Below are 26,755 nucleotides of genomic sequence, written 5' to 3'. Positions count from 1 at the left end.
CTACTTGCATCGCACATCATCTTTTTGCAGGAAATCTTCAGAATCGCCATCAATCTTCTTTCTATCTACTCAGTGTGCATGCAGCTAACCACAGCAAAACACAATTTTTTCTGCATCGTATATAAAGTCCCCCCCCCCCCCCTCGAGAAAAACTGTGAAATACTATCAAATACCGATCAATGTGGGTTTTTTGGAATCGGGCTGACATCTAGAAGAAAGAAATCGATGTCATCTAGAAGAAATCATCTTGAAATTCAAGATGGTGGCTACCAATTGTGGTAGATATAGTTGGTGTGAATAATAATGCTTAAAAAAATGAAAATTAAGTCAAGTAATGAAACGCTGAATTTGAGTAAACCCAAATAAGCGTGAATGTAAATAAAATCTAATTATCATTGCTTTGTGAGGGCAAATCCCGAGACAGCTATCAGCGCTGTGTAAAAGGGGGAACATTCTTTGGGTATAAATATGGGCTACCTAAGCTTGCAGAAGTCGACTCTTTGCTCGACTGTTGAGCTGTTCAGTTCGTTTTCTTTTTCGCTCGAGTTCTCGCTTCGATTCGGTTTGTGCTGTCGCGTTGCGCCGTGGAAGCGTCGCCACCTTCGCGCGTTCTGGCAAGTTTACTGCAACTTGCCAACACGAAACAAATGGTGCGTAAACGTACCAATGATTCAGCAGCGGGCCCTTCAAAGAAGGTGGTAATCCAGCACAGCGCGTCGCAGGATGACGCCGGAAAACGGGTACTGCAAGCCAACCAGTTTGCGGTGCTCACGTCGTTCCCATCGCTGCTAGAGAGCGGATTCCCCCGCTTTTCACGCCGGAGAAGGATGTTGCCAAGCTGCGTGCCGAACTGGCAAAACACAAGCTGCTGCCTCACTTCAAGCTTTGCAGCATCGGCACCAAAATCATGTGCTCCAGCCTGGAGGAGTACAATCAAACAGGATGTTTCCTAAAGGAAAACAACGTTGACTTCTTCACGCACGATCTGCCATCGAGCAAGCCACTGAAGCTGGTATTGCGTGGATTACCGTCGTTCGAGGCGGCTGTGGTTAAATCCGAGCTGGAGCGGCTTGGGCTCAAACCTGAGGCGGTGTTCCCAATAAACCGGCGTTCCAACCACAACACCAGCTTCCGTGACCAGTTGTTCCTGGTGCACTTCACGAAGGGATCCACCAGTCTAGCGGCTCTGAGATCCAAAATCCGGGACCTGTTTCAGGTCATCATCAGTTGGGAGCATTACAAATCCCAACATCGTGATGTTACGCAGTGTATGAACTGCCTCTCCTACGGCCATGGCACCAAAAACTGCCATATGAAGACTATCTGCGGCAAGTGTGCTGGAACTCACTCGACTGCGTCCTGTGAGCAAGATGATGACATCGAGCCAACGTGTGTCAACTGCGGTGGTAACCACCAAGCCTCCAATCGCGGATGTCCCAAGCGAGTGGAGTTCATCAATATCCGTCGGAAGGCTACGATCAATAATCAGCCCGGTCGCCTCCGTAATCATCGTTCGCCTCCTGCACGCACGGAAGTCCAGTACCCAGCTCTCCAGCCCCGTCGACATGTTCCGAACTTAGAACCACTTCCGCTCAACAACCAACAAGTCAAGCATGTGAGTATTCCTAACAATCGAACAGTCCAGCATCGTCTCGCTGCTGCTGCTGCCCAGCCAATGCCAGGTCCCTCCACCGCCCCTGGTTTATCATACGCTGGTGTTGTCTCAGGTGAGCCTGTCGACGATTCTCCGTTCACCTCGGAGGAACTTGTGACGCTCGTAGCCGAGGTCATCATCATCTTGCGACTCGATCTGAACAGCTTCATGCTGCCCTGTCTCTTGTCACTAAGTATGGACCGTGAAGCCATCAAGATCGTAAATTGGAACGCTTTCTCCTTGAAGAGCAAAAACATCGAGTTTGTTGAGTTTCTCAATGAACGAAACATCGACATTGCCATCATAACTGAAACCCACCTGAAGCCTGAAACAAACGTCTACCTTCCCGATTTCCGGCTCGTGAGGCTAGATCGAACCAACTCTGGAGGAGGAGGAGTGGCTATTGCAATAAGGAGAAACATCTGCTGTCGACTGATGCCCAGCTTTCAGCTGAAGATCATCGAAGCCGTAGGGGTGGAAGTTTCTACTCCTATCGGCCCCATCACCATCGTCGCGGCTTACTGCCCCAAACAAGTCAACATCAGGGACGGATCGGCAGCAGATCTGCGACGAGATATTATCAAGCTAACACGACGACGGGAAAACTTTATCATCGCTGGTGACCTGAACGCCAAACATCAAGCTTGGGGCAACAATCGGCGCAATCAAAACGGCACCATCCTGAACAACGACCTGCAGGAAGCGCAGTACAACATCTTGAGTCCGGAAACTCCCACCCGGTTGAGTCGGTCCGGTGTTCACGCTACCATCGATATATTCATCAGCAACATGGGCAACAACATCGCTCAACCTATCACCTATCAGGAACTCAGCTCGGACCACTACCCGGTGGTGACTGAGGTGGGATCCTCCGTAAATCGATTTGAAGCTTTCCGGCGCAACTATCATCGTGTTGACTGGGGTCAGTTCCAACATTGCGTCGACACCGCTGTAGACTACGATGTCCAACCGGAATCGTCCGAAGATGTTGACCGGTGTCTGCGCTCCATCGATCAAGCAATTTCCCGGGCCAGAGAGCTACATGTGCCAGTATCCAGACAGGTGAGTAACACTCTGAACCTTGACAGGCCTACTAAAGACCTCATTAGACTCCGCAACACGATCCGTAGGCAGTACCAGCGTACTGGGCTGCGTAATCTGAAGACCAATTGCAACCGTTTGAGCAAAATCATCCAAGCCAGTATGGTGGATCTCAGAAATATCGATTTTGCAAACAAGATTCGCTCTCTCCCAGATTGTGCTAAGCCATTCTGGAAAATGGCAAAGATTTTGAAAAATAAGCCGAGGCCCATTCCTCCCCTTTCCTCTCCTAACCAAAATTCGGACCCATCTTTACTAATAACCCCATTTGAAAAGGCCAATGCTCTTGGACAACACTTTGAAAACTCACATAACCTTGGCCACGCCATGGTGAGTCCCCACGAGCCTGCAGTATCACAGGCAATGGCTAGTGTCGCTGCCACCCCCGTAGTTGTCCCTGACGAAAGTAGAATATCGGCTGATGAGGTGATAGCAGCGATTAAATCAACAAAGAACATGAAGGCCGCTGGTGTCGATGGAGTGGTCAACCTCGAGCTGAAAAACTTGAGTGTTGACTTCTTCAAGCACCTTGCAGTGGTCTTCAACAAGTGTTTAATGCTTGGCTACTTCCCTGCATGCTGGAAGTTAGCCAAAGTTATTCCAATTCACAAACCTGGCAAAGACCCTACCAGTGCCAAAAGCTATCGCCCCATCAGCCTCTTGTCCTCCATCTCGAAGCTATTCGAAAAATTGATACTCAGCCGTCTGCTGGTGTTTTCAAATGAAAATAACATCTTTCTCAAAGAGCAATTCGGGTTTAGGAAAGGCCACTCTACCATCCACCAACTCACACGGGTTACTAACATCATCAAGCGGAACAAGTCCGTTTCCAATACATCTGCCATGGCATTGTTGGACGTCGAGAAGGCGTTCGACAATGTCTGGCATGATGGTCTAGTGTACAAGCTGCATCGATACAACTTTCCGAACTACCTCGTGAAGATCATCAAAAACTACTTGTCGGGCAGATCATTCCAGGTCTACTTGAACAATGTCTCCTCTGATACGTTCAACGTTGATGCAGGGGTCCCTCAAGGTAGCCTGCTTGGGCCTATCCTATTCAACATTTTCACGTCAGACGTTCCTCCCCTGCCGGGTGGTGGTATCCTGTCAATGTTCGCAGATGACACCTCCATCATCTATAAGGGTCGAGTGATCCGTGCTCTGGCGAGTAAACTACAATCAGGCCTGGATGTTTTGTCCGACTATTTTAAGAGCTGGAAGATTTGTATCAATGCAGCTAAAACACAAACCATTCTGTTCCCACACTCGAATTCACCTCGGCTTGTTCCACCTGCTAACAACAAGGTCCATCTTGATAGCACTCCCATTGAATGGTCGAGTGAAGTAGTCTACCTTGGTCTCACCCTCGATAGCAAATTGCTATTCCGATCCCATGTGGACAAGACATCCACCAAGTGTAACATCTTGATCAGGTCGCTCTACCCTCTGATAAACAGGAAGTCCACCCTGTCCCTCAAAAACAAGCTTGCTGTCCACAAGCAAATCATTCTGCCGGCTATTGAGTATGGTATGCCAATCTGGGAGAGTTGTGCTAAGTGCCACCACTTGAAGCTTCAGAGGATCCAAAACAAGATCCTCAGAATGATCCTTAACAGTCCACCGCGAACTCGTAATTCTGAGATTCACCACCTGGCCGGTCTTCAAACACTCGAGGAGCGAAAGACTTCCACGCTGGAAATGTTCAGAGTCGCCTGTCTGCGATCAAACCACCAGATCATTCGTGATTTGGCAACCTAGTATAAGTAGTTAGGTGCTCAAGTAGGTAGGTTATCAAATTTTTAAATTCAAACCAAAACAATCCCACAAAGGGTATCCTGTAAATTAGCGCTAAACGCAATCATCACATTAGAATAACCAATTAACTAGAACAAAGATGAAGAGCCAAAGGCTAACCAATTGAAATGTTAAATCAAATGTTGAAACATAAAACCCAGAAAATAAACGTAAATTTTACTACTACTTGCAGAAGTCATTCTTGTGACGAACGTTGAAGACGACGGACGAGCAGCAGCAGCAGCAGTAGCAGCAGTAGCAGCAGTAGCAGCAGCAGTAGCAGCAGTAGCAGCAGTAGCAGCAGTAGTAGCAGCAGCAGCAGGAACAGCATCAGCTGCAGTGAAGCATAGCAGCCGAGATTCGTGTAGCCGTGACCGAGGCTGGAAACCTCGGTCCGGTCACGACACCAATTTCAGAAGAAATGTCAAATAGCCTACAAATGGCATCGAATATCGATTTTCAGCATCTACGCGTCGTCCTCTCCGAAAATACCCAGATATTAGGGCACAGACAAACAGACATAACACATTGAATATTTCTCACTGTAAAACATCGTCGCTAAAACATTACCGCCATCTGTAGAGTACACTGTGGTGGGCACTACGCTGAACAGATGGCGGTAGTGTGTAAACGTCAAACGCAAGGGAATTGAGTATGCGCGCCACAGGTGGCGGTACTACCAACTACAATACTTTTAAATTGTTCGTTAAATGCTTGTTCGATCAACAACTTGCGAGTGTTATGTCTGTTTGTCTGTGATTAGGGTATTTGACATTTTTTATGACCCGATGGCCCCCATATTGGATTCCACTTATAATAGTTTACATTTGACTACGGCAAAAATAATTACTTACTCGTGAGTATTTTCTACCCAAAATTAAGTTCAATTGACTCAAATTTGAGAATATCTAATATACTCACTAGTAGCTTATTGAACGATAGTCATGAGAAAGTCGAATCTCTCGTTCCGTTTTTGACGACAACAAAAAGTGAGAGTGGGATGCAAAACGCAATCACAAAAGTGTCTTGAAGAATCTTGAGAATTGTTCACTTAAATATTGTCCACAATTCTATAATTTCAAAAATGCATTGTGGCCTACAGTAGAAAAAAAAAATTAAAAAAGTAGAAGGGTCTAATGATAAGTTGATCCTTAAAGGGAGAAATACAAGTAAAAAATGTTTTTTATCGATTTTTTATATTTTATTTTAAATTTTTTAAAAGAATGCTACGAGCACGAGGAAGGAGTGATCTATGGTTCCGGTATCGCCAATTAACCGTAAGTTCCAGAAATCATGTTTTTACACAACCCGAAACGGTGTTTTCCAAATTGGCGGGAAAGATAACTCAAAAAGTTCTCATCCAAATGACTTGAAACCTGGCGCATCTTAAAGGAAATAGATTTGACTTTATGTGAACCACTGATATCATGAAAAAATTAACAATAAATAATTTTCAGGTCTGCCTAAAGTAGAAAAAAAAACAGTGAAAAATCAACTTTTTTTTCAGATATTTTTTCAAATTTTTAAATAGTTTTTTTTTTTTTGTTTTAGAGGTTCACATAGAACAAAAATTTTTTTCTGAATAAGGTCCAATTGATAAAAGTAAGTTTTGTCTATTTTTCAGGTCTCTAGAACGCCCGCCAATTACCAATCCTTACCGGAGGCGACCTCCTTCCGATGTGACCCCAAGGAGCCACAGAGGTCACACACCAATGACAAAAATCTCAAATGTAGAGGAAAATTTAAGCAATTTAATGCAAAAAAAACCCCAAACAATTGCGTTGTTTCATTTGCTCACAAAATTTTTTTCCAAAAATCGTCGAGTTTTTGACGTGTTACTTGTATTTCCTCCCTTAACATAAAAGCGTAGATGCATAGGTGAAGGATTAGAGCAAAGGTATTGAAATGCAGAATTAGATGTCGTCGAGATTTAATGCGCATGCGCATGCGTTGATCCCGGTACCTTTCTTCTTTTTTCTTCTTTCCTTTATTTAACGTCGGTCTCTGTTCCGCCAGCCAATCACAGATGGACATCGATTGCCATCCATTGACGGAAATCGAATGTGCAGGAAGGCAGCTTCGACACCTGCGTAGGATATCTCACCCATTCAACACACACATGGGCCGGGACCAACGACTTTACTTCCCTTCCGAAGGAAGACGTGACCAGAGATTTTTATGTCTCAAAAAATCCCACCGACCTCGGCTGGGATTGAACCTAGACCCATTGGGTTGATAAAGCAGTCACGCTTACCATTACACCATCCTTCTAGGTACCTATCGTTTAAATTTGCATATCATCTAGTTATGATTAATGTCAACAATACTTATATGTCGATAAAGATGGTGCTTTTTTATTGTTATACCAACCATCACAGAAGCCGACTTTGAAGCATCATTAACAATACACTCGTTCCGAGAAGGGACTTCTTCATCTTCAGGTTCGCTCACCACCCGGAATGAACTACTAGTCGTGTGCATCATAGATTTGATGTGATTAGTAATATCAAATAGTGTTACATGCAAACGAAAAAGAGATACAATGAGGATTAGTTTTTTAAAGTAATAGTTTTATATGAATACCCAACTAACCATATCTCAGTGATATTGTCTCACTCTGAGCCTACATTTAAAGTTATTTTGTGATTGTATGGTTACTTGGGTACTCACATAAAATGTTGTGCAAGTACTACAAGTTCAACAACGCTCCACTATGGATCAGAGTTGCCAGATTGTTTTCATGATTATCGGGATCAAATGATTAAAAAATCGGTATTCATCGTTATTCACTATTTTAATTAATTTTAATTTTTTTTTTTAAACTTTTGGACTAAAATCAAAGGATGTTCTTTCCATGTACGTCGGAAGAAATTTCTGGGAAATATTTGAATTAGTCTCTCCATAGTACCGACAAAACTTCCAGAGGAAGAATAAAGAAGATCTCGTGGAGGAAGTTTTAAAGAAGTTCTAAAAGATGTCGAAAAAACATCCGATGGGGATCTTCCATGATAAATATGGAGAATCTTCTGGCAAATTTTTTTAGAAACTATCGGACAAAATCCAGAAGCCAGGAAAGTTTGGAAACTGGAAGCCAATACCGGAGGAGCCATTTCCAGGGAAAGTTAGGAGAAGCTCGGAAATACGGACAGTGACTTATGGAGAAACTTCCAGAGGAAGACGAAAGAAACTTCTGAGGGAACTCGATAGATACATCCAGTAGAACTTCAATTGAACATCATGGAGAAGACGGTAGAAACTTGCAGGAGATACTGAGACGCCAGAGGGCTTACGGAACAGTCGAAAAATACTTCAAGGAGAAGATGGGAAAACATCTGGAAGAAATAGATTTCTGGGTTCTCTGAACTTCCCGATTTTTTATTTTTTTTTAAAGAGCTTCCCTTAAAATATTATCACAATTTTCTAATGTTCATGTAACTTCCCTTACGTTTCCAAAATTTTCATGAACCTCTCGGAACCTAACTGAAGTTTTCGGAACTCATTTAAAGGTTCAAAAATTTCCTTGAATTTATATGTCCTGATGTTCTCAAAGCTTCCCTAAAGTTATCTCAATTATTCTGAAACAAATGGAACTATCCTGAAAACCATTAAATTCCTTTACAATTCTTTGGGCTTGTGAAGTTTCCAAAATATTTCAGTTTCCTTAAGTTCATTGGAGCTCTCTGGGTTTTCCTGAGATTCCTGGGTTCTCGGATTTGAACAGAAGTTAATGAAACTGTCTATAATTTATCGGAACCTACCCAAAAGTCCGAACTATTCTGAAGTTTCAGAACTTCTGAAAAGTTCCTGAAGTTTTCCTGAAACTAATGGAACCGCAATAAAACTCTGGAAGAATTTCTGACGTCCCGGGGAAGTTAAAAAAAAAAATTGACGGGAGGAGTGAAACCAGAAGAAGCTTCCAAGGGAAGTCGAAATAGCTTTCCTGAAGGAATCGGAAATAACTTACAGGGCAGGGTAAAGTGAACGGAAATTCTTAGGGAAAGTTGGAAGAAACTTCAAAGGGAAGATTGAAGAAATTTCAGGAAGTTGGAAAATTAACGTTTTTATGGGCCTATTCTCCCACTGAATAAAAGTATTTCCCGATTTCCAGAAATGATTGAGATAAACCATCAGCTGTTTCTCGACTCCTAGGCAACCAAAAACGCAAGGAAATGTGAGCATTAGTCGAAAGAATATCAAGCATAAGACATTTTTGAAGATGATTTTTTTTAGAGCGGACTCAAAAAATTTAATTTTCAAGAAGATAAAAGTCTCTCATAATAGTTTCCTCTGACAATTCAGTGTGGGCAAACAGTAATCATGTTGATTATTAATAAAAAAAATCGGTGCAAATCGGTATTAAAACTCAAAAATCGGTATTCTGAGAAACTTTATCTGTATATCGGCATCAAGTTTGAAAATCGGTATAAATACCGATAAATCGGTATATCTGGCAACGCTGCTATGGACAGCTCAATGTTAATCCCATTTACTCTTTGAATCAGCGTACACCAACATGATAATCTGCTAAGAAACACCTAAGAATATATAGAGATAAAGCTCAAAAATACAGTTTTAACTGATGGTAGGGTAGAGAACGACTTCGGCCTAATCGCCCATTTTGGGCCTATCGAGCAGAAAACTTCAAATAAATCCATGATTTGATGAACAAGTCAATTATACGTTTGGTACGATACTTTAGTTAATAAGCTACCGAACGAAGTCAATGAGAACGCGTGATATGAAAGTTTGCACCCATTATTCCCAAAAACAAAAGAAGCGCTCCGAACGAATCAATTTTTATCTTTATCCGTTTAATGGCGTTTCAATGCGTTAGGCCGAGTTTAGAATCCGTAGGCCGAGTTTGGCGTCAAGAAGCAGTGTTAGACTTCTGACAATATCTCAACGATTGGTTTCTCTTTAGCAAATCTTACAGTACATACGGAAAGGTAAATAAATTTAGAAGCCATCAGTAATAATAACATTTCGTTTGGTGCTAAACTGCGCTAGATTAAGGAAGTCTAAGTGCGGGTTGTGCTTAATAGGCCGGAAATGGGGTAGTTAACCCTACTTTATCAAACTGTTCAATATTAGACCCTGCCAACACACGGCACCTGCACGGTAATGTGGACAGTCAGAATGGTTCATCGGTTGTGAAGTGAAGCGCTTCTCAAACTGAAGCGATACATTTCTCAATTTTTCAACGTTATCCTAACGTAAACTTAATATTATTATCACCCATATGCCCGTCCACGCCCGAAGCCCATCACCCACACAAAATCAAATAAAAATGTTTCTGTATGGCAAACACGCCCAGACATAAACGAGAATATGGGTGTATATCTTCTCTGCAACAACTACGAGTAATCATCGAAAGAACTTGCATTTTACTCAGGCACTTTTGAGCAAACTGCAATCACTCTCTCATACCCGAAATGTGCCACGACCAAATTGGCACAACGACGCCCTATACGCTACCTGGCCAAAGCGCAGGGAAAATCTCTATAGACCAATACCTGAAGAATATTTTGGAGAATTTAAGATTTTCATGAAGTGACCTGAAGGTAAAAATAACATACTGTTGTATTTTGTACAACTCACGAGTGCTCGTGTCTCAAAAGTTGGCGCAAGTACTGAAAGGATAAAGGTGATTCGAATAGGTTTAAGCATAATTTAACGTATTTTATGCAATTCGGCGTTTGAAACGATATTGTCGTTCGTTATCCTTTTCAAAGTAAAATCAAAATTTAGAGTCATTTTGTCGTTTTTCATAAATTTATCGAATTAAGATGATTTAAAATCGGTCAAAATTACTGAGATATATAGGCCGTCTTGCAATAAGCAGGTAATTTTCACAGGAAATAATCTATATTACTTTTGACATCACTATAGCCTATCAGTACCAATTTTCTCGCTGAATTTATTCGAAACCTCTTTCAAGTCCAAACGAAATGTCAGTGAGCCACAGTTCACAGACGGCAGCACGCATTTTGATATACTCCGAACGACGGACTTCCAGAATAAACGACTCATACGCTTGCAGCACGATATTGTTGGCAGCTACTGTGTCTCTGTAATAGAAAAGAAAGATCGATTAATTTTACAAAATAATTTGTTTCCACCAACTCATACCCTGCTTTGTGCGCGGAAGATCCTGATACAATGGCATAATAGAGCATTTTTGGTACATGGTTGAGGAGACTGTTTGCGTCAACGGTCTGCACCGAATTTCCCGAATTGACCAACGTTATGTAAGCATCAGATATTTTCAAATCCCGAACAATGGCAAACACTTGCTCGCTCAGTGCAACCGTACGCCAATCTCCATACAAAAATGTATCGCCTTCCCGAAGCTTCATCAGTGCCTTGAACACGCTAAGATGACTCTTGGTATCAGTGCTTTGCACCTTAACGTTGACTGTTCTGTAATTCGGTCCCACTGGAAGCCACGTTCCTGTCCCATTGGTAAAACCTGCCTGATTGCTGTCGTCCCATTGGAAAGGGGTTCTCACTGGATCACGAGATTTGAGTGCATAATTTTCCCTGCCCTCATTGCACCCAGCAGGATCAACCGTTTCCTCCCAGGAAATGTCCACGTCCGTCATTCCAATTTCGTCACCCTGATAGGTTACGCTAATACCGGGAAGTGTGAGCTGAATCATTGTCATGCTGTCCGTTCGATGTTCACCCATTCTCGTTGCTACGCGACTGCGATCGTGGTTTCCCAGTACCCAATTTGGCGTGTGATCATCATCTACGATCGCCATCCAGGAATCTATCACGTTCTTGAACTCATAAGCCGTCGATGTGGCAATCAGCTCCGTGATCATTCGGAAGTTGAATGGCATTTGAGCGCCTTCCCGACCCTTGATGTCCCTGAAATAGGGTTTTATAATGTCCAAACTAGACCACGATTCGGTCATCAAAATGAGCTTGTCTCCACCATGCTGCTTCTGGTAGTCCTCGAGTAGCTCCCTCCATTCATACACCATTTTTACATTTTCCGGCCGATCAATCGTATAGATGTGCTCAAGGTAGGCGAAATCTTCCGTATCATCAGTGGCACCACTCAGTGGTTCGTCCGGAAAGTCTCCATTTTCGTCCGCAGGCACCTCGAACATGCACCCGACGGAATCGACTCGGAAACCATCTACCCCTAGATCCAGCCAAAAGAGCAGAACGTCCTTCATCTCCTGTACCACTTTCGGATTACGAAAGTTCAAATCCGGTTGTTCAGCGGTGAAAAGGTGATAGTAGAACTGCTGCCGATTTTCATTCCACTGCCAAGCGCTGCCACGGAATCCGGATAACTGAAAGATAAGGTTGCAATTATAAATCTGAAATTGCTTGACGTATAATAACTTCTACCCAATTATTTGGCGGCAACGGCATAGTCGGGTCGTCTGGATTGGGCTTCCCATCTCTCCATACGTAGTAGTCTTCGTAGCCAGGTTCCCGATTCACCGACTTTTTGAACCACTCATGTTCATCGCTCGAATGATTGGGCACGAAGTCCAAGATTAACTTCAATCCCAGACGCTTCGCTTCGGCTACCTGTTTCTTGAAGTCATCCATCGTCCCGTACTCCGGCTGGATATCACGAAAATCGCTAATGTCATACCCAAAATCAGCCATCGGACTTTTGTACATCGGGGATAACCAAAATCCTCGCATTCCAATGTCTTTCAGATATGATAACTTTTCGGTTATCCCGTTAAGGTCGCCAATTCCATCGCCATCGCTATCTTTAAAGGAACGAGGATACACTTGATAGAAACCGGCCCGTTCCCACCAGTCTTTTGTGGTTTGCTCTGACTTGAGTTTTACTGCCCTGGCTGCAGCCGCGAGAGCGATTACAAGCAATAAAACAATTCTCAACATGATGTCATCAGTAGCTCTAACGATGAACTGAACATTCAAACTGAAACGTTTTCTTAAATAGTCCTCCCCAGGCGGGTTCGTATTGGTGCGATTTGCTTGTGTTTTTAATAAGTAGCCCGCATAAACGCGAACCATAACTTGACCTTACCGAAAATTGTTAGGAATTGTTTATTAACTGAAATGATTATGGAACTTTACATGAACGTTTGTGTGATAAAGTTTTAACCTTATTTATTATGGTTTTTTGAAAGTGGACCGTACAATTAATGGGTCGTTAAGAACCACCATTACCATTCCAAAGTTTAGCAAGGATTATACATTTTTTAACCATTTTTGATAAGGTATAGTAATGGTTCGCATTTATGCCGGAGTGCCACTTTTATTGAAGAATCAAAGCGACGATTGACTCACAGATGGCAGGTCGTAATATCTGTCAAATTGCATGACATTTTTTTAGTAAATCATCATTTTTGTAATTGCGGATCTTAAAATCAATTGTTTCGTCAATTGATAATGGGTTAATTTTTACTCATAAATTAAAGTTTGATTCTTAAGTTCTCGGGAGATCAATGGAGCATGGAGAACTCATCTTCTTCTTCTTATTCTTCATTCCTTTGTTTAACGTCGGTATCTGCTCCGCAATCTGGTGCTAATCACCGACGGACATCGATTGCCATCCATTGACGGTAACCCAATGTGCAGAGGAAAGCAGCTTCCACACCTGCGTAGGATATCGCACCCATTCATACCACATATGGGCCGGGACTAACGGCTTTACTTGACCAGAGATTTTTATGCCTCAGAAAAATCCCACCGACCTCGGCTGGGATTGAACCCAGAGCCATTGGGTTGATAAAGCAGTCACGCTTACCACTACACCACCGGCGCCGGCTATGGAGAACTCGATGTGCACAATCGTGATAAGAATGACCGCGGAAGCGCTACATGGCTATCAGTTGTAAGAATCAATAACGATATGTACTTAAGATGAAGTGTTTTCCTCCATTGATTTGAGGGTTCTTCAAGTATTTGAATAAACTGGAACTCTTTTCAGATAAGACTTCAAGGTTTCATTTATTAAACTTAGCCTACAGGTAGCTATAAGGTAAGAAATATTTACCTATATGAAGGTAGAACCTCATAATAGTAGTAGTTACTTTTTGCACTAATCATAATGGATTCGTAGGGATCTAACACGATTCTGTTGACGGCTACAGGCTCTCTGAAATGGAAGAAATTACCGTTATTCAAATTGTCGCTCAGTTAAACTATTTGTCCTTACCCTTCCTGATGAACGGAGTTCACCGAAGCAACTCTATAAAGCCCGAATCCCTTCAGTGGAATGTATCCCATGTTGGAAATATCTACGACCTGTTGAGAACCACCAACATTGACTAACGTGACAATCGTATCGATGTTCTTCAACTCCCTAAAGATGACCAAAACATTCTCGCTTACAACCGTCTTTAGCAGACCCTTCCTCATCGTCAAGCTCCTTCTCATGGCTGCTAGTTTCTTATAGACCTTCAGATGACTATTCTTCGCCGCTTCCTGTAGCTTAACATTAACGTCCTTGTAGGTCGGTGACATAGGAAGCCATGTTTTATTGGCCGTTGAAAATCCGGCATCCTTGCTGTCATCCCATTGGAACGGCGTTCGCTCGGGGTCCCTCGTCGTGTACTGGTATTTGTCTGGGCCAGCGTTGCAAGCCGCCGGATCTACTGTGTCATTGTAAGAGATCCACACGTCGGTCATGCCGATTTCCTCGCCCTAAAATGGTGCAGTATGTGAGTATCGGCTTGTATTTGCCCTGCTGTAAAGTTTTTTTTTTGTATGAGCCCTTGTAGCATATCTCAGGGCTGTGCTACATTACCCTGAATGTCCCTTTCCCCGGGAAAGTTTCCCGAACACCGTCACCCCTAATGGCCATTGTCCCAAATGAGATTATGCCTTCTTTCGATTCTTTCGAAAAACGCTCTAATTAGGGCAATGACTTTCACCGAAATTTTGAAAAATCCATCAAATGTGACCACCAAATTCCGATCTCACACACTAATCTCAGCCTTCGCTGTTCGGTGAATTATGAACTACGGAACTGTAAAAGTTTAAAAATCAGTGAAAATTAAAAAAAAAATCAAAAATATATTCCGAACAACTTATACAGCTGTGTTCCATTTGGTGAATTTTCACTTAAATTTGACAGATGGAACATTTTCAGATCAACCAATGTAAAATTTCGAGTGGTTCTCCATAGTGGAATGATATTTACTGATACAGCATATGCATTTATGAGTTAAGTATTAAATTAGCTTCAAAAACTGCGTGATTTCATTGCTACTGTAAGCAATAGAAGAATGCTCCGTTGAAATAATCGCTACGGCCAAAAACTGGCGCACACATTCAGCCAATAAAGGAACAACTGATGTCAAAACTGGCCCTGGAGCCAGAAGTTCACTATTCGGAATGCTTTAAACTGCAATTCAATGGTATATGTTACTACACAGCATGGGTGTTTCTATTTTATATAACGTGAAAACAGTATTTGCTTACTAAGGCTGTGTTCCATTTGGTGAATTTTTACTTAAATTTAACAGATGAAAAATTATCAAATAAACCTGCTATTCCAGCAGACTTATTTCTGTCAGACAAGGAATCAATTTTGACAGACGCTTTCTCGAAAATCGGCCGACCAACAACAGAGGGATTTTCGAACATCTTAATTTATTTTCGAAGTGTCAAATCTAAGTGAAAATTTTCCAAATGGAACACAGCCTAACTATTGCCTAGGCTCACCTACCCTACTGTTGAATTAAGCATACAACCGAATGCGATTGAGTTGAAGGAATCACTAGGCCAATAGTGGAGAATCTCGCTGGGATTTCCTTATAATTTTCTTTATAACAGCCAGAAATTAGCTGCAGAAAATGAAATTCATCGAACCTTTCGCTGAAGTTTCCTTTTATAATCCGCTTGAATTCACCTTTGAAAAGTATTGAAATTTTACTCTGAATTATCTTGCAGCTCTTCTATGAGATATTTTTAATTTTAGCTTCTTTACGCGGTGATAATGTTGGTTCACTCGCAACTATTATTGAAAAAAAAGTAAGTGTTTTCGGACGAAACTGTACCAAAAGTGCTTCTGAACGATTTTCGCAGTTGGGTGTGGTGAAATTCGTGCATTACCGGTTGATTGTGGAAATCCGTATCACAAAATTGCCCACCGATTCCTTTTTTTGCCGTTCGACGACGACGGCTGTGCTTTAGCGAGAGTGACGTTTATTGGATCCGTTTCTTTGCACGGGTGGTTTTTTGCAACTAGCGTAAGTGTGCCTGCGATTTGCATTGAGTGTCGGAGATTGTGAGTAAGCTGAAGGATGCCTCGCTGGATACGCCCAAGACTGGACGGGCGGTAGCTGGTGGCCGTGAACGGTTCCTGGGGAAAGCACTAGATGCGACACTCTTCCCAGATGACCATGAAAGTGCAGAAAGTATTACAACAAAGGTAATTGCAAATAGATATTTTTGCAAACAGTGACAGATAGCGGCCATGAAGAACCAGTGGAGGTGCCGGGCAAAGGTGTTATATCCTAGACAAATGGTAAGTTACAAATTCGCTGTTGTCGTTGTCGTAGACGCCGTTGTAGTCGCTGTCGTAATCGCCGTCGTAGTCGCCGTAGGTAGTACCATTAGTATATTTAAAATTAATTATCAACCGCTGAAAATATGAATTTTCGCGTATTTCTGTTGTTCATTACATGCCAAGTGAAATTCGAAAACGTAATTTCATTTGAATAGCTTGTTCAACCAGGTCTTAAACAATCGTCACGTCGGTCATAGCTTGTTATGATTGCCTAAACCATGCGTAAAGAGAAAATCGAAACAGTGAACGTCGCGTGAAAGTGGATCTTGATGAAGGCCTAAGTACTCTTTCGTAGCTTTTAGTTTTAGGATTTCAAAGGTCGTCGTTTGCAGTGGCTTGCTTACCGAGCAGAAAAACGCGATCCCAGGTCCTTTAACATACATAAGATCGCTTGTTTATCGTGTATTTTGTAAAACCAGGTTGGAATAGTTATAAAAACTTGAGTAACGCTATAATGTGATATGCAGGGCTTGGTAGCCTTAGAGCAACCGGTTTTGCTTACTGAGCAGAACATCATGAGTCTAATCTCAAGCCCATCCACATTCAAGATTCGTCAATCGTTTCATTTATTAACATGACTACATGGTGATAACAGCAACTCGATGATTAAAAAGGAGCTCGTCTGCCTAGTGGTAAACGTTTTTGCTTACTGAGCAGAAGACCGTGGGTTCAATCCCAAGCTACTTCGCGTTATATGATTGTTAGGGCATCAATTCAGCTTATCGTTTACCAAAACGAACCCTGCGGCAAACCCAACCCTATTACCCAATATCCTAGTGATTCCTCGTGGAAGTGCAGAGGTGTTCTCGGCTTCCATCAAAAAGAATGTCACGTCAACACATTCCTACCCCTTCTTTTCTTGACCTATGTTTGGGCGCGGCCGGCGCTGGTATTGCTTAGTTTGAGATCACCAGTTTTTACACATTGATGATGATTGCTAGTCCCAAGCATCGTCTATTGGTTCTCTGTGTAATTACAGCTGATCTGGCAATAACAGAGTAGCAACCGTTGACGGTCAATCATGCTCATGCCATGCTCAATTATCTTGCAGCTCTTCTTTTAATTCTTTTGAAAATTCACTTGAATTTCTCTAGAAATTCTTCCCTAAATGCCTAAAATTTGGAAATTCAAGTGCTTCTTCCGGGGTTTTTTTTTTCGGTGATTTTGAATTCCAGGCTTTTTCCCCGTTTTTCTGGTCTCCCTGATATTGGATAAACAAATAGGTTCAGATAGCTCAAATAATTTATGCATTTTGGTGGTCGTATACTTATGTCACATAGTGAACATAAGTATACGACCATCAAAATTCATAACTTATACAGCTATACATATTAAATCACGGCTCTGTAAAGCTCTCGCGATTACCCTCACAAATATACAAATATTGAATAAAAAAGAGCGTGAAAACCATTTCAGAAGCAAAAATGTCTAATATGTGCTGAACAAAATGGTACATTTCCACAAGAATATAACAAAGTGAATTTTGTGAGTTCCATGCCATCATTTCATAATGGCGAAACTGCTTTTGTAAAGAATGATTTCACCCAACGATTTCTCACAAATAAAAGCTCCATTATAAAAACTAACAATACCAACCGGTAGAGTACATATTTTTCTTATTGGTGGTTTTGTTAGTTTGGGTGTGTGAGCGCAAGAAATCGACGGCAAAATTCATTGTTTACAAAATCAATTTCGCCCTTTAGAAATGTTGATGGCGAATTGTTTTAAAAAAAATTGCAATTCAAGTTGTCGATAGTTGTTCCAGGTTCTTTAAATCGAAATAGGAGCATAGTCCTTCGATTATTGAAAATTGTGGCTAATCTGGAATCTTGAAAATTTGCTTAAGACCCAGAAACAAATTGAATCATTTATTTGCGAAACAGCAAAAGTCCATTCAAAGCGTTTTTTGTTTCGTTTACGATTTTCAGAGTTGGGAGGAAATCCTATACTAATATCAACATGAAGCTTTTAGTGTGATAATTTAGTAGCTAGAGAATGTTCTGCAGAGGATAGGTTGATAGTTCCGCTAAAGTACGGCAGTGTAAAAATTGAATAGAAGGATCATTAATGCGTCAGTACTACCCCGTACATAGTAATGCTTAACTGCACGAGGAACTTATATTACTATCCAAAAATGAATTTAGAAAATTCATTCAGAAGGAAACGTAATCAAAATCACTAATGTTGATATCCGTCCATCCGTAAATATCTGGATTCTATCCCATCAGGATATCCGTAATGTCCTAGGCTGTTACGTTTACTTGTGATTTAAATTCAAATTTCCATTAAAAATGTCACTACATTACACTATCGATACTATTAAAATCCTGAAACCCGCAAATTTGTCGTTTTTTTTTAATTCGGATATCCGGTTGATTCAGATTTTGTATACTCGTCGGATATTCGTATCCGGATATCCGAATAGTCCCCGCACTATATTCTACTATGCCTGTAATATGAGCATTAAATTGAGAGACACAGCCAATCATTACGGCAAAGAAAAACTGGTCATCTGAAAGCATAAGCTGTAACGATTAAAATGCACAAAGGTAAACGTACGCGATCATTTTAAATGAAATCGAATAAATATTTACACTTCTAATCATACTCACATTGTACGTAATGCCGACGCCCGGTAGTGACAGAAGGATCATATTCATGATATCGATCTTGTTCTCTCCAAACCTGCTAGCCACTCGATGTTGATCGTGATTACCCATCTGAAATATGCGATCACCCATAAACAAATGCTCTCTACCCTCTCACTTGTCACTACCTACCACCCAGTTAGCCACGGCCCCCTCTGTCGGCATGTTACTCATCCAATATTTGATCGTATTCTCAATATCGTGAGCGGAAGAATCTCTCCCCAAATCCGTTATAAATCTAAAATTAAACGGAATATGTGACCCTGGCACCGTACCGTTTCCATAATATGCCATCACGATATCAATCCTTGAGTACGATTCAGTCATCATGATTCTGGCATCGCCTCCATTCTCTTGCTGAAATTCATCCAGCACCGCACGCCACTGATAGACCATATCAAGCGTCTCGTTGCGATCCTGCGTGTAGATGTGAACGGTATATCCAGGATCGTTCGGATCATTCGTGTTGCCACTCAACGGTTCATCCTGATAATTACCCTCGGCGTCCTTTTCGATTTCAAACAACGTCGGCACGGCATCGATACGGTACCCATCAACGCCTCGCTTCAACCAGAACCGCAACACGTCCTTCATCTGTTTGACGACCTTTGGGTTCCGATAGTTCAAATCCGGTTGTTTCACCGAGAACTGATGAAGATAGTACTCCTTTCGATTGTCACTCCACTGCCAGGCACTTCCCCGGAAGAAGCTGACCCAATTGCTGGGCGGTAGCGGTTTGGACGGATCTGCCGCGTTGGGCTTGCCTGGATGCCATACGTAGAAATCTTCGAAGCCACTTTCTCGATTTTCGGACTTTTTGAACCACTCATTCTCGTCACTCGAGTGATTTGGAACGAAATCCAGAATTATTTTCAGCCCAAGCTTTTTTGCTTCCGCTACCAACGCATCGAAATCAGCCATCGTTCCATACTCGGGCTGAATGTCGTAGTAATCCGAAATGTCATAACCGAAATCGGCCATCGGAGATTTGAATATCGGAGACATCCAGAATCCTTGGATGTCCAGTTCTTTCAGATATGGTAACTTCTCCATTATTCCCCTAAGATCACCGATTCCATCTCCGTTGCTATCCTTGAACGATCGCGGATAGATTTGATAGAAGATGGCCGTTTTCCACCAGCTATTGTCCGGGGGTGGATTTTTCTTCAACGCCAATAATGCCTCCTTAATTCCAAGTGGTCTCCTTCCAGCTACACCTACCAGGACCAGGGCCAACACAATGTAAACACCTAAACTGCGTAACAACATCGCGACGACGACGACAACCGTTCGCTGCGCATGTAACCCACAAACTGATCTTCGGCTCAGTATAGTTCTAACTAACTTGCATACCCTCCCACCTCAGACGGCAACGATCGTCCCGGGGTCGGCCATTACAGGATTATCATATATAGGGTTACGGTATGTAATGTGGGTCTAGTCCTTTCATTCGGCCTATCACGCAAATAAATAATTAATTAAGGAATATTACACAAAAAATAAGGAAAATATTGATCACTGATGATTGATAAATGTGTACCACACACAAATCAATTTATATCACAACATTTCAATACATTTTCAGCTCTCGTAAGTAATAAAACTGGTTGAGAATATCACTCTGTTCGGAGTTTTTAGCCGCCATGACTTCTAAGGTTAAGATGGGAAGGTTGCACTGACGATCATCAAATGGCCTGATTATGGCATTTATTGAATGGAATTACCTGATAATACACACTAGACGTAAAACTCACAGTTACTGTTTGAATATTTTATGTTTATTTTAATTGTTTAACAACGTTTTCACAAGTAAATCATGGACCCAACTTTAGGGACACATTTCTTTTCTATGTTCCTAACTTTGGCCCATGAAATTCATTTGACAGCATATAGCAATAAGAGTAACGTCAACAATGTGGTTTGCATTTGGATGATAAGGAACGAACAGGAAGGGAGATTTTTTCTGCCAAATCTGTATAATGAACATCACAATGTTTTGATTTAGATATTCTGCGGTCGAAAGACGATAAGCGAAATTTTTAATTTTTAATTTTTAACTTGAGTGATTTAATGTAGTTTTCGTAAAATTTTCTCTAAGAAATGTTTTGAGGAATGAAGAGTATTAAGTTAACAGTGATAGTGATAAAAAAAAATACATAAGAAAACGTTACCAAGAGCGTTTTTTTTTGAGAATCAAACAGGATAGGACGAAGTTGCATCCATAAATAGACCCAATTTGGGGACAATAGACCGATATTACATACATTTCCCTGGTGAGTTTTTGTCTTAAAAAAAGTAAGTTTTTCAACTTTTTGCGGTTCCTGATAGCAAACGACATGATAAGCATATCTAAGCATACCATTTAGCAGTAGAATATCGTTTGCAGGTAAATTAATTGATGAGTTATGATTAAAAACGTAATCTATGGCTGCATATTAGACCGAGGTTAGGGACGTATACCCTATCACTCTCTCTCTCTCTTTGTCTGGGTCGTACCTACTGTGCAGCAGCTGGGATCGTCCTACGAGTTATGTGGTTATTGTTATGTATTTTCGTCTCTATTGAAGCACAACAACGTTGTTGTTTGAAAACAACTTGCACATCGACGGATGCCGGTGGCAACGAACAAGTGATAAAGGATCTATTTTTAGTCTCGGATGGACACTACAGTAAAGTTGAAAATTAATGCTCTCCCTGCCTGCAGCCAACCCCGCAACATCGTCATCCTATTTGAGCATTGTGCTAAGCCTGGGCGCTTTTCAATTTACACTCAGGTTCATATATACAAAGCAAGTAGAGAGCAATTTGGATGCACAGTCCGGGTGTGTAGTTATTGCGTGAACGTTGGGTTTTCTATAGTTTAACACCACGCGTATTAATGTTAATTGTTCGATTTAAGTAGACAGCGATTTCATTACATGCTCAGAGAAGTCGAGGAAATCTCCCACCAGAAATGATCCTCTACCAATCAGCTAAAATCCCAGTCAACCATTATAGGCGCTTCAATTTTATGAAGATGCCCTGTGTGGTGAATAACACTGGAACTGTTTGCTATATTTCTATATGGAAGCCGCCATGTTGGTTGGTTTTATTTTAGATGTTATAATCATCCTGTGGTCATTTTGCTCTCCATGTTAATTTTCCAAAGTTTGAACCTGTTCAGGCAGTTCAAGTCTATACGATCATCATTGATCACTTTCTGCTTATGTTGAATGTGTTATCCGTCATTTTCCGCGTAGTGCGAAGTTCAGCTGTAGGATACACGGCCAATGATAACGACCCAAATTTGAGTTTAATTTACTCATAAATCACATAAAGTGCAGTAACTCAGCGATGAGTAAATTTTTCTCATGTTTTTGCATGATTGTCCAGGAAAAAAAATCACGAATATGAGAAAAGTACAGATTGTAATCACTCAGTCTGTTTGTACAATACGTCGTATATATGTACACCTACCCTACTGGCGATACACACATTCACATCAACAAGCAGATACAAATTCGACAATTGAAGAGAGACCAGAGTAAGCAGATACAAATGATACCAATGATAACAATAAATTCATATCAATAGTTTCACTGCCTCTGCCATGGCAGGACGGCGAAGCAATCGGTGTTGTTTTATTTTATATCCGTAACTAACGTAGGGATCCCGCCCGTGCGCGATCACAGTCTATTGGTACTACTCCTAGAATGAGTAGAATTTTCGTAAATTTTTCTCATTTTCCAACAGATTTCTGGGGAAAACAGAAAAACATGAGGTAAATTTACTCATCGCTGAGTTCCTGAACTTTTGGCGATTATGAGTAAACTAAATTGGTCGTTCTCATTGGCCGTGAAGAATGGAGGGATTGGGTTAATTTTACTATATTCGTGATTGGAACTGATGAACTGATCAGATGAGACCTTCTGCAGTTCTTCGTTATGGTTCAATTCTCTTTGATGCATTTTTGAAAAATTCAAATACAGTTTTTTTCGACGCTTCATTTCAGATTGCAAAAAGCTCGCGTCATACACAGCAAAAAAATAATTTTGATATCACATCAAAGTGGATGCACTACAATCATGTCGAAAATTTCATGTAATTTTTATGACCACATAAATAAACAAATGCAGTAAAAGCAGCGTAATGTCAGTTCATGCATTGTATTAATGATAATTTTGTCCTTTTTAGCAAGTAATATTACACCATATTTTCGACATGATTGTAGTGCATCCACTTTGACGTGATATCAAAATTATTTTTTTGCTGTGTAGTTTGTCTTATTACGTTCTCAAATTTCAGTTGCTATCGCCTTCTGATCACATCGATGCTCGGCATTTGAGATCCAATTGTGAGTCCACCATGCAGGATTTATTTTTGCAATTCTGCATCATAATGCTTATTTTTGATCACGCGATAAAGTAACCTAACGGCCTACTTTCCCTAACTAAAATAAACGTGCGCAAAAGTTTTTTTTTGCACTAAAATAGCTCTTTATGAAACAATTTGCACAAAAATAAGATTTCATAGTTTGTCCAACGAGGCTTGCTGAGTATTGTTAAAATCGAATTTTGTAACGAGTTGCATACAAAGTTTTTTGCACTCAAAAATGTGTCGAACTTTTCGGCACTGGCTGCTGAAAAGTTGTACTTTTCGACACTGTTATTTTAGTTATGAAAAGTAGTCTATTGTAAAGTAGGCTATTATTCAAAACAGTGACACTTTTCGGTAATTAGTGTTAAAAAGACTTGTTCGCACGCACAGTTAGATTTTTTATGCCAAGCCAAGATGGGTACCACCGAGCAGCTCGCCATTTTATTTTGCTGGATATTAGTGAAAAACTTGCCAGCCAAATAAAATACCGATCTGCTCGGTGGTTAACAAACAAATTTTGCTGAAAGTTTCCATTGAGATCAAGCCAAATAAATTGATGAGCTGCTTGGTGGTGCCCATGTTGGCAAAAAAATCTAAGTGTGTACAGCTACTCTTGAAACTGCGTTCTATACAGATACATATAAATAATTAAAACACAAAGGATATTTTGCAAAATTGCAAAAAATGTTCAACATGAAACTATTTTGCTTCATGTAGTTATGCTACGTTATTGTTTCTGGAATGGTAATCTATTTCACAACAGACCTATTTTCGATTAGACCGAATACACCCTTATACAAAGTCTTGTGGTAGTCTAAATGACCGAAATCCAGTACCAATTTAAATAATTACGCATGGCAAATTATTATGCAAAATTTCATAGAAATCTGAAAGCATTGAGTAAGAAATCAAATTGTATGTACATTTGTTTAATGACAATGACCCAGTCGAACTAACTAGAAGCTACTCGAACTTACACGGGATTTGTTCTCATAAAATAACTGGCAACCTACTTCGAGCTGATTGAACCTAGAGATGCTGATTTGAAGGAACACTCATTCTGATCAAAATCACAATTTTCTTTATTTTTGCGACAAAATCCTTACCAAAATTTTCTTTGCCTTCTTCTTTTCTGAATTGACACTGCAAGCAGGGTTACCAAAGCTACAGATAATTCTGTATTTCTACAAATTTTTCAGAGTTTTTAAAACCAAGAATCTGTATTCACAGATTACAGATTTTTAGGATTTAAACAGATTTTTAAAATATGATCAAACATTAAAAAAATCAAACTTGAGATGTTCAAAAACTTTTGATCTGACCATGATGCAAGAAATCAATGGAATACCAGATCACCATCGGCCGATGGTTGTTCCCTCAATTTATGCAATCAAGTACCACCATGTAAGTAACGATAAAAGTTTTTTCACAGATGGGTCAACCATAAATGTTTCCACTGGATTTGGTGTATTTAATCAATTTCATAGCGCCTCCTATAAACTACAGAAACCATGCTCCGTATACGTTGCGGAGCTCGCAGCTATATTTTACGCAGTAGAGCGAATTGCCTCACTACCTTCTAGCGTTAGCGTTAGCGTTGTTATGATATACTTCGTAGATTGGATACTAGCGACACTCACGTCTCTTCTGAAATTCTCAGTTAGACTACTTTCAGGAATAATGCTGGGGAGTAAACATTGGTTCCAATCTAAACAAGAGTAACAGAAGCATGACTGCCGCTATTCCCGGCCACGCCCATCTTTACCATAACTAGGGATAGGGAAGGAAATGTTGATGTAGTACTTACTTAACGAGAGGCCACCGACTTAGCGACACCCTCATAAGTGCTACGGAGTTGGAGGGTTGGGTAGGGTATTCTGTTAGGATTCACCTCAAGTTGGCGATGCAACCAAAAGTATGTATTGTTTATTTGTTGTTTATTTAATCTCTCGATAGCCGGCTATCGAAAGAACATATTCATTTTGTTTAGTGATCATGAATTTTAAGAGTCATGACGGAGAGCTTGGGATTAAACCCATGTTTTTTTGCTCAGTAAGCAAAAACGATCCCTCCAGGGTCATCGAGCATCTCAGAACCATAACACTTCGCGACAATACAGGACTACGTATTCGCTTGATATGCAAATAGTTTTCGAGGTTAATATTCAATATCAAATATACAAATGATGGTGGCGATTTATTGTGCTGTGGAAGAGCTTGGAGTTAAGTCCATGATTTTCTGTTCAGTAAGCAAAATCGATCCCTCCAGGGTCATCGAGCATCTCATAATCCACAGCGCTTCGCGTCAAAGTACGAATATATGGATGAACTATCTATTATTGAATAACTATTATATATATATATATAATTACATGACAGAAATAAAACATAAACTACAAACAAAACGTGACAACTAAAATCTCAAAAAGATATTCTCACAAATATATTTCACGCAACTAGGAATCTCAAAACAATTAGACGCTATAATGATACTCTGCACTTGTTAGACACAAGAAGAGGCCTAAAAGCAAGCGTCCGACACACAAAACCCGCCAGATCCACTTGCAGTCACAATCAATGATTCTACGAATCGCGAGCGCTCTCGAATCATAAAAACGCTGACTGCGACACTCTGAAAGCGAAATTGACAGGCTCTATGCGTCAAACACCCGCCACCCAATCTCCTCCCGCATCCAACAACACAAATCTCCATTACAACATCTAACGAATTCAAAACTCCGAAAATCACTCATCTATAGCTAGTGAGTGGAAGCAACCTTGTATGCAACCATTCTTCATGATACACTTTTTCTGTCTATCTTTCTATTAAGCCTGTGGACATGCGTTAGCTTCAAAACTTCTAACCAAATTGTGAAATTTTTCAAATCACGAAAAAAAAAACTTTTAAAGGTAATTACAAGTAAAATAAATATTGATGATTTTACGCAAAAACGAGCAAGTAATATTAAATCTCTTGTATCGAATGCTAATGCTAATTGACTGTAACAAAAATAATATGCTTAAATAAAATAAAATATAAATAACATTATATGCAAAATTAACTAGAATATCATTACTTTATTGGTGAGAAGTTTCTAATAAGCCCTCCCAGTTCCTCTGTATACAGAACAAATCTGATACTATAATCAGAATTGCTCAGTCTGCATGAAGCAGCCGATTTCATCAAGGAAGTTCTATTAACAACCAAGAATTAATCGTTTGAGGCATACTGAAACATTAAGAAGGTGATATGTGTCACTATAGGAAATCATCATCGTTGCAAATATGTATAAAGAAATTAAACATAACCCTTTGCTTCAGTACCGTCAACCTCCATGTCCATGGGGAGGGACCGAATTGCCTCACTACCTTCTGACCATTATTTCATTTCTACGGATAGTCTTAGCTCATTTGAGGCTATTCGTTCAATGAGGCCGATGAAGCACTCCACGTATTTCCTACCTGAAATACGATCTAAACTGAGTGCCTTATCTAACTTCTCCTATGCTATCACCTTAGCTTGGGTCCCATCTCATTGCTCAATTCCGGGTAATGAGAAAGCGGACTCATTGGCTAAGGTGGGCGCTATGGAAGGCGATATTTGTGAGCGTCAAATCGCCTTCAACGAATTTTTCTCCATTGCTCGTCAGCAAGTCCTCATCAGTTGGCAACAAAAATGGAA

At 40.7% G+C, this 26,755-nt stretch overlaps 2 protein-coding genes across 2 annotated transcripts; both read right to left on the bottom strand.

Moving 5' to 3' along the window:
* Nucleotides 1–9,915: 9,915 nt before the first annotated feature.
* LOC135711909 (maltase A3-like) lies at nucleotides 9,916–12,431 on the bottom strand. Its single transcript, XM_065234886.1, has 3 exons — nucleotides 11,918–12,431; nucleotides 10,682–11,859; nucleotides 9,916–10,620 (listed from the first exon to the last, which is right to left on the bottom strand). The coding sequence occupies exons 1-3, from the start codon at nucleotides 12,428–12,430 to the stop codon at nucleotides 10,470–10,472; spliced, it is 1,842 nt and encodes a 613-aa protein (XP_065090958.1). The 5' UTR covers nucleotide 12,431; the 3' UTR covers nucleotides 9,916–10,469.
* A 1,054-nt stretch (nucleotides 12,432–13,485) lies between these two features.
* Nucleotides 13,486–20,013, bottom strand: LOC135711868 (maltase A1-like). Its single transcript, XM_065234842.1, has 4 exons — nucleotides 18,851–20,013; nucleotides 18,683–18,790; nucleotides 13,713–14,200; nucleotides 13,486–13,652 (listed from the first exon to the last, which is right to left on the bottom strand). Exons 1-4 carry the CDS (start codon nucleotides 19,985–19,987, stop codon nucleotides 13,547–13,549), a joined length of 1,839 nt encoding a protein of 612 aa, XP_065090914.1. The 5' UTR covers nucleotides 19,988–20,013; the 3' UTR covers nucleotides 13,486–13,546.
* Nucleotides 20,014–26,755: the final 6,742 nt, after the last annotated feature.

This window comes from Ochlerotatus camptorhynchus, unplaced genomic scaffold (assembly GCF_037179485.1).
Source record: "Ochlerotatus camptorhynchus isolate MF236.1 unplaced genomic scaffold, CSIRO-AGI_Acam_v1.1 ptg000443l, whole genome shotgun sequence".
Classification (NCBI taxonomy): Eukaryota; Metazoa; Arthropoda; class Insecta; order Diptera; family Culicidae; genus Ochlerotatus; species Ochlerotatus camptorhynchus.
The sequence above is the reverse complement of the archived record's forward strand: the minus strand, read 5'-3'. Positions and strand labels throughout refer to the sequence as shown.

Coding starts and splice junctions, on each gene's coding strand:
- LOC135711909 (XM_065234886.1), bottom strand. CDS start 12,430: ATGTTGAGAATTGTTTTATTGCTTGTAATCGCTCTCGCGGCTGCAGCC. Junction 11,860..11,917: donor CGTTGCCGCCAAATAATTGG/GTAGAAGTTATT, acceptor CTTATCTTTCAG/TTATCCGGATTCCGTGGCAG. Junction 10,621..10,681: donor TCTTCCGCGCACAAAGCAGG/GTATGAGTTGGT, acceptor TTTCTATTACAG/AGACACAGTAGCTGCCAACA.
- LOC135711868 (XM_065234842.1), bottom strand. CDS start 19,987: ATGTTGTTACGCAGTTTAGGTGTTTACATTGTGTTGGCCCTGGTCCTG. Junction 14,201..18,682: donor GCGTCGGCATTACGTACAAT/GTGAGTATGATT, acceptor GCACCATTTTAG/GGCGAGGAAATCGGCATGAC. Junction 13,653..13,712: donor AACTCCGTTCATCAGGAAGG/GTAAGGACAAAT, acceptor CTTCCATTTCAG/AGAGCCTGTAGCCGTCAACA.